Source organism: Cibotium barometz, chromosome 39 (assembly GCF_041138505.1).
Source record: "Cibotium barometz isolate CiBa-2024 chromosome 39, ASM4113850v1, whole genome shotgun sequence".
NCBI classification, from domain to species: domain Eukaryota; kingdom Viridiplantae; phylum Streptophyta; class Polypodiopsida; order Cyatheales; family Cibotiaceae; genus Cibotium; species Cibotium barometz.
In genome coordinates this window covers 5,720,481-5,733,240 of record NC_141084.1, presented here as the reverse complement: position 1 = coordinate 5,733,240, position 12,760 = coordinate 5,720,481, and the positions used below count along the sequence as shown (strand labels likewise).

General features: G+C 42.6%; 2 protein-coding genes across 5 annotated transcripts in view; one reads left to right on the top strand and one right to left on the bottom strand.

The window, feature by feature from the left end:
* SHOC1 (shortage in chiasmata 1) overlaps positions 1-871 on the bottom strand; it is a 65,199-nt gene extending 64,328 nt beyond the window's left edge. For all 3 annotated transcript variants that reach the window (XM_086778181.1, XM_086778182.1, XM_086778183.1), the window contains exon 1: positions 20-871. The gene's annotated coding sequence lies outside the window, so the exon portion shown is untranslated. The remainder of the gene's footprint in view (positions 1-19) is intronic.
* Positions 872-891: 20 nt separating this feature from the next.
* LOC147615642 (cyclin-D4-1-like) lies at positions 892-4,031 on the top strand. 2 transcript variants are annotated; one of them, XM_086778186.1, is made up of 7 exons: positions 892-1,590; positions 1,671-2,090; positions 2,189-2,275; positions 2,367-2,465; positions 2,564-2,765; positions 2,887-3,017; positions 3,448-4,031. In XM_086778186.1, the coding sequence occupies exons 2-7, from the start codon at positions 1,803-1,805 to the stop codon at positions 3,811-3,813; spliced, it is 1,173 nt and encodes a 390-aa protein (XP_086634312.1). In that variant the 5' UTR covers positions 892-1,590; positions 1,671-1,802; the 3' UTR covers positions 3,814-4,031. The 2 variants fall into 2 exon arrangements, with proteins under 2 accessions (XP_086634312.1, XP_086634310.1); XM_086778184.1 differs by having other exon boundaries at positions 892-2,090.
* Positions 4,032-12,760: the final 8,729 nt, after the last annotated feature.

Genomic DNA, 12,760 nt, shown 5'->3' with positions numbered 1-12,760 from the left:
ATTTGCTAATTTCGAAAACCTTAAAAAACCAATTTTGATGGCGCACAGAAGTGCAAAATCGGAAATACAGGGCGCAGATGGAAACAGTAAGGCAAGGGAAAGCAACAGTTTCCGACAACTGTTTTGGCCGGAAAGATAGTGCATGGAAGAAGGAGGTCCGTATAGGTCTACTGTGTCGAAGGCCTCCGGCAAAGAATTAAGGTCAAAGTGCGTTGACAACACCGAGCAGAGACGGGCGACATGGAAGTACGGGAAATCTGTTGGATCTCCGAGCCGTTGAAGAAAGTGAAATTCGTAGTGGTTCGAACTGTTTACAGAACTCCGAACTGATAAGGCCTTTCAGAAACTCCAAGGAAGCTGAAAGGTGTGTCGGAACTTCAGGTCGACGAAGAAGAAAGAGACGTCTGCCGGAATGTCGTGAAGTCTGTTGAAAGCTTCGAACCGTTAAGATGGCCGATTGTGAAAGGAAAGTCCGTCAGGAGACGGCCGTGATGAAGGCAAAGTTTCTATACGACGGAGAGGATTATGTATGTCAGAAGCTGTGAAGGCCGACGGAGAAGCGGAGCTCCGAGGGGGGGGGGGGGGGGGGAGAAGCGACGAGCAGAGTCAGCAAACGGAATTTTTGTATGTGTCGATGCAGGAGGTGGAAGTTCGGTTGAGGTGAGGGCCGGCGGGCCGAGGCTGTGTCACTGAGTGTCGGGACTCGGTACAGGTACCAGGAAGGTTGAACGATGGAGGCAGAAGCGGCGGGAAGAGCTTCAAACTGCACACTGCACGGGTGAACAGTTCCGTTTCGCCGGCGACGTGTGCGGGGTCCGGCAGTATTTGCAGTAAATGATCGCTGGCCCGATCGCTTTCTCCCACGGCAGGACATCTCTCTCTCTCTCTCTCTCTCTCTCTAGCCCCTAAAGTTTAAACCTAAAAACCTCAATTGTCTTCCGCCCAGGCCCCCCACCAGGGCCACCAGTGCCCACCACGATCTTTCTCTGAATCCCCTAAAACCCCTTCCTCTTCCTATCCTTCCCTCCTTTCACCCTGTTGCTGTGGCAGCAGCTATTCCGCCGCCATGGCTGCTCCGCCCAAAGTACCTCTCCCCCAGTAACCACACCACCATTGCACAACAATACCCACCCTGCCACACCACGTTTACCCCCCACCGCACCCCCCTTCCCACCCCGTCTGCTTCTTCTGTGCTGCCCTATCCCATCCTACCCCCTTCTTTATTCCTGTCATCTTCCTGCCCCCTTTGTCCTCTTCCAGTCCCTTTTTCAATGTTCTTTGCTCTTCCATTACCCTGCTAGCCTTCCCCTTACCCCTCCCCCCTGTTTCTTTCCTTCTGCCGCTGCCCTCTCCGTGGACCCTTCCACCCACTCTTTCTGTTCCCCCCTGCTGCTTTACTATCTCTCTCTCTTACCCCCCCCCCCCCTCCCCCCAGCCCCCCCCGCCCTTTCACACACTCCTCTTCCCCCCGCATCTTCCTTTTGCTCGACAACGCGTACATCGAAATACCTGGCCTCCCTCCTTTGGCCCGATTAACTGCTCCCATCACTTTGCTCTTTTGTCTTTCCTCAATCGCGATGAAAATTTCAGGTCAGATTGCTACCAGTTGCTTTGTACTTGGGGCTTTTTTGAACTCTTTATCAACCAATCTTTTCTGGTTACTCCACCAGCTTCGAGATTTTTCTTCTAGTTGAGGTAGGCGACTGGCTATAGGCAGTGGGAATTCCACAGCTACCAAGAAGGCCGCATGATCGCCTCTTTGTACATGAAGGTCTGTGGATTCTTCTGTGAAACTGGTAAAGATGGCACCGAGCTTTGATTGCTTAGTAAGCTTATTCTGCACGGAGGAAGCCCAAGGAAGCGAGTGGGAAGATGAAGTTGGAAGCTACAGTGAGCAGCAGGGGCGGGGAGAACCCGATCTTATTCGGCAAGAGGTCACTTCTGAGCCACACGCAGACGACGACGAAGTGATCGCGCTTCTCATCCAGAAAGAAGCTAGCCTTGTGCCGCCGAAGGAGTATACAGACAGCTATGAAGGCAGGAACGCAGACTTGCGATCTCGACAGCAGGCTGTTAACTGGATGCTAGACGTAAGATTGAGCTGTCAATGTCCAAGCGCGCTGCAATGAATTATCTTCTATATTGCATTTGCTATGTTTTGACACCTTGTTTGCGCGTTCGGTCTCAGGTGCAAGGGTATTATCATTTCCACCAGATTACAGCGTTCTTGTCTGTGAGCTACTTCGATCGTTTTTTAGCTAAGCATCAGATTTCAGTAAGGCTTCGTCAACCTCGCATAGGCATGCAATTTGGTTGGAATGATTGATTTGTACTCTACTTATTCTAAATCGATATTTAACTTTTAGAGAGGAAAGGCATGGCTGCTGCAACTTTTAGCTGTAGGCTGTATATCATTGGCGGCCAAGTTGGAAGAAACGGAAGTGCCCCTCCTTCTTGATCTGCAGGTACATTGCACGATCCAACTAATGCCTGTTGAAGAGTTGCGTGTTTGCCTGTTGACGAATGGTATACTTTTTGACCGTGTGGAACTCGTTTGTAACAGGTTGGGCATGTGCAGCATGTCTTTGAAGCTCGCACAATTCAGAGGATGGAGCTGCTAATTTTGAGCACGCTTAATTGGCGGATGTGCGGCGTGACACCTTACTCATACGTTAACTACTTGCTCCACAAGATTGGCATTTGCAAGCAATCATCCAGCGATCTAGTATCGCGTGTGGAAGAGCTAATTCTCAATACGTGCAGAGGTAATTAGGAAATCATGTGAAATTGGGGTCATGTGATAAATGAATCAATTAATCATAGCCAAAATTGGTTAATTGTGGCTGGATTGTGCCGTAATAGGGGTTTAACTTTGCGTCTGTACAGTGTTCAGATTTTTGGTCTACCGCCCCTCCGTTGTTGCAGTAGCATCTGTCATCTGTGCTTGCGATGAGCTGCTACCCTTGCAAGCAGTGGGCTATAAACGTTCTCTGCTCTCCTTGTGGCCAGTAAGAGAAGTAAGCAAATTGCAATTCTACAAATTCTACATCGCCACATTCCATTTTATTGAATCAATTTCACATCCACACGTCCCCTGTTAACATTTTTTTTTTGCCTAGTAATACTGTTTGTAGTAAAACTCCAATTTTGTCGCATTTGTCCATCATGCGCAGTTGTCTTGTGAGCCTCTTATCCTATTCACATCCCCGGGCCCCCTCCCCCGCCCAAATGGGACGTTAATGTGATTAAACTGCGTAAAAGCCCACCATTAAAACTCACCTTCCTTTGAGACGTTTAGTCCGTCACTGGCCCCGTCATTTATTAATGCCGCAGCTTTTGTATTTATAATCTGAGATTTTATAATGCATTTCTTATCACAATTTGGTCATGCGTTGCAGATTTCTACAATATGACAGTAATTGTAACAATTATGTCTATTCTGTGCAGAAAATCACTGTGGAGTGTGCGGCGCTACTGCAACAGCTACTAGTAGACCCCTTCTGGACTTCAAACAAGCTGGTCTCTTGGGATTCGTCTGCCCCGCAGAGTCCGATCGCGGTCTTAGATGCAGCGTGCTTCAGCTGCGACAGTGATCATACCATCACCTCCACTACAATTCCGGTTAATGCTCTGTCAGGCACTACTGCCAGCATCAACACCTTAGCCAGTGCTGCAACAACCGCAACCCCAGCACCGCCACCACCACGACACCCCAACCCAATCGACGTCTCGAGAAAGAGAAAGTTTCATGAACGGTACAGCATCAGTAAGACTCCTGCAGACGCTGCCACACCGGACGACCAAGCACACTAAATGGCTCCTGAAACCTCACTCAATACCCCTTTTGTTTCGATTTGCAGGAAAAGGCGAGTTTTCACTTACCAATCGTTGCCTCTTCTGCCACATACTGTGGCCTACAGCCGAGTTGTTAACTTTTTATATGGTAATGCGGATGGGATTTATGGGAGTACCTTCGTTGTGTGGGATCTTGATATATACCTCAACATAAATAATATATAGTATTATTGTTATGGCTTGGGTCTTAGATAGGATCTGATGCATGATATATATTGAATTTCTTTGGTAGATTATAGGCCGATAATTTGGGTACCTTCTTGTGATTATACTGGCCAAGTTATGTGATTGTAGTCACTGGGTTATTGTATATGATGATATCAGGAGCTTGTCGTTTGGAAGGCTGCAAAATATATCTTTGTTTGATCTCTCTCGTCAAATGCGGCATTTCTTCAGAGGGCCCAGGGGCCGTAGAAGCTTGACTAAACTTGCCGCCCTATTTGTTGCTCCTGTCCGATCGTTTGTTGCACTCGCCACGTCCACCAGTGCTGGTTGGCTTGTTGACTTGGTTTACTAGTGTAAGTAAATGCGGTCTGACTGATACGAGTAAAACGATAGAAAGAGTTTCGTTTTCTGCTATGCGTCGATAGTTTGAACTTTGAACTTTGAATCTACTGCTGTAACGCAGCAGCCCGCTATTGCTCTCTGCAAGTGACGGGCAGGTGTGCATTTATTTTGTGTTTCTTGCACAACCGCATGTCCAAGTTGAACTAACTTTCAACTCGTCGCTGGAGGGAGAGGCCCGAGACGGTCACGACTCATGAGGTACCCCCAAAGTTCCGTCTACCTGATCATAGACTAATGTTATTTTTCCCACCAAAGCCTTCAAAATCTAGGCTTGAACTTTGCATGAGTTCAAGCTTAGATTTGTTTGGCTTGAACTTTGGAATATTGTTTTTTTCCTCTTTTTAAACAGGGGCAGTACTCAACCTGTTGAATAGGGCCTCAAGTATATCAAGTATGTTAAATCAGGGATAAAGATGTAAATGCAGCCTTTTGGCATATAAAATATATATCTACTGGTCAAAAAAAAATCTGGGGCAGTACTCTAAGAATCGGGCAGATTTTGATTGGTTGGAAAAATGTTTTTATCGACCATAGGGGTGCCAATTTGGGGCTTGAAAAGCTAGTTTTCTTGAGGGCACATAGAGCCCTCAAATTTCAAGCCTTGGAGACTTGCATGAGGCACTCTTCTCAATATATCTCCTCTCTTTATATTTATATCTATGTCTCTGTCTCGTTCTTTTTCTTAAAATATAATTATATTTATATTTATCTGTATTATTATCTTAAGGAAGAGTTTCACAAAACTTTCACTTGACACAAATTTAGAGGATCGAGAAGATTTTTGAAAGTCTCTTCCATCGAAAAAAAAGGTTAAAATTATATTCTTGAAGCGAAATAATAGTTCACCCTTAAAATTCAAGGATCCAGGGGACCTTCAAATCGCCAGGGAAAAAAAAAAGTGCACATGCCATGTTAAATAAAGAAAGAAAAGAATTTAAAAAAAACAGCCGGGGATCATTTCTCCCCTTTTTAAAATTGAAGGCAAAATACCTGCTACTGCATATATACGACTAAAGCAAAAGGTCCAAGTCCAAGTTCTTGCCATGTTGACGTGCTCTACCTCTTCGGTTTTGCAGCATACAGCACCACTCCCATCAGCATTTCAATGTCACATCTCCCAGAAAGCCTGGGGACAAGGGTTGGTCCCCAGGCCCTCACTTACTCACTGCGTGGCTTTATGTCTTTAGCTGTGGCCTCATTCGCTTCATTTTGTGTTGGTGGCAACTGACGTTCGTGGGTTTTATTTATTTGGCAACCCCGCACCTCCGCTCTGTCACATCACATTACTGGCTAGTCCAACACAATCCCCTCTTGGCCCAGCCAGGCTCAACCTCAAGGGTCTTTCAATTTATTGAACTAAAGCACCAAGCATGGCTTCCATAATGAAGCTCCATAACTCCACAGTCGATAGCGTAGTACCGCAACTTCACAAGTGTCGAACTGAACTTGAAATCCTCACCGTACCGCCACGAATTACGACCGACAGAAAAACCGCCCGCCCCATATGACATTTTCCCCCCTCACCGACCCCCACCCCCACCACCACCACCACCACTTCCTCCTCCCCCTTTGCCTGCATATTTTGTACACCCGGCCCCGCCTCTAAAAAGTCCTCGCATAACGCATCCGCGTAATCGCCATGCTCACCTTTGCCCGCAGTGGCAACGTACCTATTGTCTTCTTTCTAGCACACTACCTACTCCGTAACCCATCGCCTCCTGTCTTTTCCCTCGCAATTCTTCCTTGCTTTTACGATCTGGCATCATTGCCCCTTCAAGCTACGTAGCCTTTGCCATGCTTTTATCCAAATGAGATAGACCCGTGTGTGTGTATATTCACACATGCATACTCACACACACACTCACAGTGTGTGTGTACATGCAGTCATTGAATGTCTGCCTTTTATGCATGTATGTGATGTGATAAGGTGTTCTAGCACCTAGCACTGCATTCTTTTTCTTTAAATGTGAGAATGGGTGCTGAAACTAGATGCCTTGGCTAGATTCAAACCGAAGTTCTCACTTTAGAAGACTTGAGAGTCACCGTTCACACGTATTAAAAAGCCTAACAAATTTCAAGTGCTCCAATCAAGGTCATGTTGTATAACAATAAGGACCTATTTGCTCTCAACGTAAAATTGTTGAATTGGTATACAGAAATTTCATATAGTGGAGATGAGGAGAGAGAGTGTGTGTGAGAGATGTATAAATGTCAAAATTGTGACCAAGTCCTAAGTACCTCTACCAAGATCTTAATAAGGACCTTTTTAGAGTGAGAGAGAGAGAGAGAGTGTGTGTGTGTGTGTGAGAGAGAGAGAGAGAGACAGAGACAGAGACATGTACATATACCAAAATTGTGACCAAGTCCTAAGTGCTTCAACCAAGATAATAAAGGCCTTTGTAGTACCAATTGGTCAAAACATATGTGTGTGTGTGTGTGTGTAGAGAGAGAGAGAGAGAGAGAGAGAGAGAGAGAGAGAGAGCATGAATATACACTCTAAAAACATATCAAGAGTGAATGTCTTAAATTTTGAAATATACAGAATCTCTCTTTCAAATCACCTCATTAAATCTTCCTCTACCACCTATTATAGAGCCTAGCAAGTTCATCTAGCCTGTGGCTTACCAACTTACTCGTCAAATGCATTTAACCCTTCAACTAACATCATTCAAGCCCTCTTGAGGATAAGCATCTTGCTCTTGCCTTCCTTAATGTGAGGGGTGATGAAAGTCTAGCTTTCTCAAGGCCCATAATACATATGAATGTGGATTTTACCAAACTTAATCACCACACTAACCTATATTTTATAACACTTAAAACAGAAAATGCTTCAACCATCACTTTCTTTGCATTGAAAAAATTCTAGCTTTAGAGAAAATGTGCCAATAGCATTGTGCCCATTGCATTTATGTTGTCTTATGTATGCAAATAACTTGGACTTTGAAATTGTTTATTGAACCAATGCAAATAAAACTCATGAAGCAATAAATAATAGCTCGACTACTTTTTACTATATATCAAGATCTATGCTTCTTCATTGTAAATGCCATATATCAACTTCCACTTTATTGTATGTCATTGTGAAATGATTTCTTATTTTGCTTTTGATTAAGCAATCCAATGGATGAATAACCGAAAGAATCACTTTATTCCAAAAACCTTTCTAAGGATTAGATTGTAGTAGTGGTAGTAGATTAGATTGTGCCCTACAAATATACTTGAACACTTTAAAGCCTATGAAAGGATCTTACTTCCATTTTATAAAAAGTAATGGTTAATTTCATCCTCATTCTAAAGGTACTAACTATTCCCAACAAAACCATTATGGCTTGGTAGTCTCGCCGGGTGGCTTGTTGTGGTTGGCAGAGAGGCAAGGGTTTATGTCAAAAGGAAGAAGGTGGACTTTATGTCGGGAAAGAGGGTGGGGAGGCCGACCTCTTTCTGGTCCTGCAAAATCTTAAGCCTTGAACTTCCTCACAACAACAGTTTCCTCAAGAGTACAGCATTAGCATGTGCTCGAATTTAGTGTAGAGCATGCATAGAGGGTCTCTCTTCCACTGTTTTGCAATACATCTTTCCTCTTGCCCCCCATGACCTCTCTCACACATAAATCAAGGAGCTAGGAATGTGCTTACCATGTTCACGTCTAGAAAGATTACCTCAATAGCCAACAAAAGGCACAAAGGCTACGTGTACATAGGTCCAAGATAAAAAGCTTAATACCAACCTTGTAAAATGCTATGGAAGAGGGTCAATATTGTGTGATCATGATGAGCAGTCAATATTGCGTAATCATGAGCAATCAATATTATGTAATCATTTTTCGTGAAAGTTAAGAATATATCGCGTTCGCTGTTCATGCACCCACACCTTCCCCATCAAAAAAGAAGATAAGCATGGAAACCCCAAGTGAGTGCATTTAACGGTTTAACACATTAGAAGGACACATGTCCTTCTCTCTTTGTCTTACACACACCTTCGTTTCCGTCACAAGCACTAGTTTCACACACACGTATACACATGCATGTACATAAAAGAAGATAATCATGTAACCCTAGACACATACATGCTTGCAATCTCTCTGTTTCTCCCTTCTCTCCTCGCTTTCATACACATACACATCCATGCATGCCCACAAAGAAAATTAGGACAGCAACAGATAGCGGCTCGTGGTCGACCTTTTCCACAGAGATAATGTGAGATCCCTATTCCCACCGAGTAACAGATTCGGGATACTAGCAGCGGAAGTAGCACTTCTCGAGCGGGACAGGGATCCCACATTCGGGGCCTCGCCCACGGATATCCGGATAAGAGACTAATCCGTCGGTTGTTCCAAAACCGAACCCAGAAAAACTTCCTTTACCGGAAAGCACGGGCGATTCCACCAGGATAACTTTTTACTCTAACATAGTCAAGATCATTTCAGATCGAGCTGATCCAATTACATCTATAAGATACTTGGTCAGATCAAGGAAGAAACTTACACTTGGATCATTGGGATCAACGCTTTTTTTCCCATTCAAGAGGCACAGCCGTTGATTCCTATCCATAGAATAGTTACTGTCCGGGATTTATTTTATCTATCGTAAAAACAAAAGTTTGAGTCTCGATTTACGGATCCATCAGTCCAGCCTAACCCCATCCGATCCCATGGGTTAGCCAACCGCCCAACCACTGTAGTGATGGGATCCAATTAAGAATTTGGTTAGGTTTTGTCCCGGGTACCAAGGAAAAGAGTTCCAAGGCCCCCTAGCCAGATGTTCATGCAAAAATAAAACTAGTCACACCACTCACACACCCAATATGAAATTGCCTTTTCACAGATTCAACCAGTTTAAAACAATCCTTTAATAAAACCATAGTATCACTGATCACCATCTTCCAATTTATCCAGTTGATTCTTAATTTTGCATCATTCCTTCATCAGAGTATCTATGGCATCATTGGCAACTAGGACGCTCACCACCTGTCCACTCAAGGGCCGTTTCCTAGTTCCTAGCCCATAATACTCAGCAATATAATCACTTATCAAGATGGACTCTCGTTGAAGATCAGCAAGATCAACCAACAGATCCATATAAAGAGCCATGGACTCATCCATTGAAGACCAGCAAGGTCAATCAACCAGATCCATGCCCGATTTCAGAAAACAACTCCTACTCTTGTTCCAATATCTTCCTCGACGCACGCGTGGGTATCCTAGGCGACCCAGAGCCCGAGCACCGTATGGTCAGCACCCTCTAGGATCCTTCGCAGGTGACCTAGCGCTTCACTCATAGGCCGCTTCCTTGGCCCCTCTCATCCACCGTACCGGAAGCTCACCATTTTAATCGCACCGAGGCTGGTCAAGACCTCCGCCGACCTTACTACGCGAGACGTCCTCCATTGACTCTCCGTCAGCAGTTGCAACTTTATCAGTTAGGTCTCACGACCTTAATCACAAGACGGTCAAAATGCTTCCCCAGCATTCTTGACATAAAACAGTCATTTACAAACAGCATTTACAAACAGTTTACAAATACAGTTTCTATATTAACTCTCATTTTTCCACATTATCCCTCATCAACCCACATTACTTATTTGGATTGAGAATGGGTCATGAGTATAACCATTTCTTAAGTGAGAGAGAGAAAAACCATTAGAATTAATATAAATAAAATTTTATGTAATTCTTTACTATCATTAATTAATTAACTTCAATAGCATTTCAAAAACCATACCAATTAAGCTTCTCAAGCTTGAGAGGGGTTGAGAAGAGAGAATCATTGAGAAATTATAGAAAAGATCAAAATTCACTATACTTATCTTATAATTTGCTTGATTCTTTGTTCACGGTAGAGGCCCCCAACCAATCAATTAGTTTAGTATGTTGATGGAGCCACCAATGGGGATTGAAGAAAGAGAGAAGTATCAAAAACTAGTGAATTATTAGAGAATTCACAATTCTTGGCTTAGGTGGAGTAGAGTAACAATGCATAAGACACTATATATTTTTCAACAAAGGGAGGCTTCTATTTATAGGAAAAATTGAGCTCCTAACCAAACAATCTGATTCTAGAATTTTTCAAGTTAGTTTGGTTGAATTTGGACTAGATTTGGACCTAGTTTGGTTACTTTTTGATTCGATTTGGTTCCATTTTGATTTGGTTTGGTTCAAGAGAGATGAGAGATAAAAATATCACATTATTTTTTAGTTTAAAACTCATTCAAGCATGTGAAATATGCACCTCCTTTAAAGAACTCCCCTTCCTTACATATGTGTCAAAATTTTATTGCTCATAGTTTTTTTACTAATAAACCTTGTACATTTTCAACTCTTCATCTTATGTGAGCATTTACTCATTTTTGGGTATCTTCTTTTACAAATGGCATTTATCTCCTCCCTACACATGGATTGATGCTATTGGCCCATAGGAACCTTAATTGGACCATAATCCAAAAATTTCTAAAAATCTAGACCCTTAGACTAAGGTCCTTTATACCCATTTCCAATTAATTCCAATTGCACATTGGAAAATTCTTTTTGAATTTCTGTTTTAGGGAAACTTATTTTAATAAGATGAGTTATTTTTCTATCCAAAAATATTCATAATCTGAATATTCTCTCTCTAGAATAATTTTCTCTCTCTAGGCTAAAACAGTTAGAAAAAAGGTCTTTATATTTCTGAAGAGGGATTGATTACAGAGGAAGATACTAGACATCAAAAAGGGGTTGGGAGAGGAATCTTACATTCTACCCCACTTAAAAAACGTGAGATGTCCTCATCTCGCAACTTGGGATAATTTCACAAGATGCACGAATATGAGACTTAGAGAAAAATTTTAATCAAGATTAACCATCAAGAAAAGTCTTAAAGAGAGCAAGATTAAAAATAAAAACAAGATTTAAACTTTATTCATTCTCGAAACTTATACAGTAAAGATAGAAGAACTCTTTACACTTCCATAAGCCCGTCCATCATATGGTCACAAAAGCAGTCCTCACAAGCTGCACAAGTATAGGGTAACTCATCTATGGGAATGATTCTACTAGTTATTGCCGCACCTATCTCAGTGGTATGAGGTGATCTAACAAAAGGACCTCTGAGAGAGGCAAGCCAAAAACGGGATAAAGGCATATCTTCTCATGAGGAAGAAAACACGCCAGTAAGAAGACCCGCTCAGAAAACCCAAGATGCCTTGATCTCATGACGCAGTAGTATCGGGGACCCAAACCCAAGGCTTCAATAACCATGGCCAAGCGGACATTGTTACGAAAGTGCTGCTGACCCCAAGATGTTACCCTAGTTATGTTTTGATAGGTCCGCCATTTGGTCTAAGCTACAGAAGTTCCTAGGTGAGGAAAAAGTGAGCGCTCATACTATTCTATAAAGTCTTTCTTCGCAGACTCTCTTGCGTCTTGAAGGTGAGAAATCATCTCATGGATAAAACTAATTCCTGTTGCCAAGCCATGAAGGAGATTAAGAAGAAGGGAGATCGATGGAAGTAAGATTATTGTGAGCGACAGTTAAAGGTTACGACTTATATAAAGGAAGGAGCTAGCGTAACTTAGAAGCCAACAGTAACTTGCCACTGAAGTTTTACCGTCTTTCCATGATTTGGGTTTGACACATTTTTCTATAGAAGGCATTAAGAATTTTGAGATGAGGAGATAAAAGAAGCTTGTAGGCTGTCACCTACTTTCATTGAATTCAGATATAAGGGTCACAATATCTGGGGGATAACTTCTTATACTCCCCAAGAGATAAAGAACTCCTTTTGGGCCGTACTCGGATGAAAACCAAAACCTTGGTATCCAAAACACCGATTCTCACTTCTGAATTCATTGTTCTAAATCCTTAAAACAGGTGGGACTCCTGAGAAGTATTCTAGGAAAAGGGTCTTTCTTTTTTAAACAGAAACTTTCTTTTATTTTAGAGAGGGACTAATTATAAGATCAAAAAGGGAGATTCTTACTCCTGTACGCCTCGAAGGTTGGGGGAAGAATCTTACATTCTACCCCACTTAAAGAAATGCGAGATGTCCTCATCTCATAAGGTAGAGGATAACTCTTTTTCTTAAGGTCTAATTTTATTCTGGGGTTCCTTATATTCTAGTCAACCCAACAGAATACTGGGATAAATATCCCTAATATAGAACTCATCATTAAATAACAATTCATTCAGATCATATCATTCATATCTTTAACATGATAATGGTCTATTAGACCGAAAAATTCCCTTCTGAACATTCCTCCACGGAAATTTCAGTCAAGTAAGTTCTCAATTTGTCATTCCTTAACTTGATCTACCGGTCAAGAGTTAACAGTAACAATTTGACAGCACAACCCACTAATCTC

Coding starts and splice junctions, on each gene's coding strand:
- LOC147615642 (XM_086778186.1), top strand. CDS start 1,803: ATGGCACCGAGCTTTGATTGCTTAGTAAGCTTATTCTGCACGGAGGAA. Junction 2,091..2,188: donor CTGTTAACTGGATGCTAGAC/GTAAGATTGAGC, acceptor GTTCGGTCTCAG/GTGCAAGGGTATTATCATTT. Junction 2,276..2,366: donor TAGCTAAGCATCAGATTTCA/GTAAGGCTTCGT, acceptor TTTAACTTTTAG/AGAGGAAAGGCATGGCTGCT.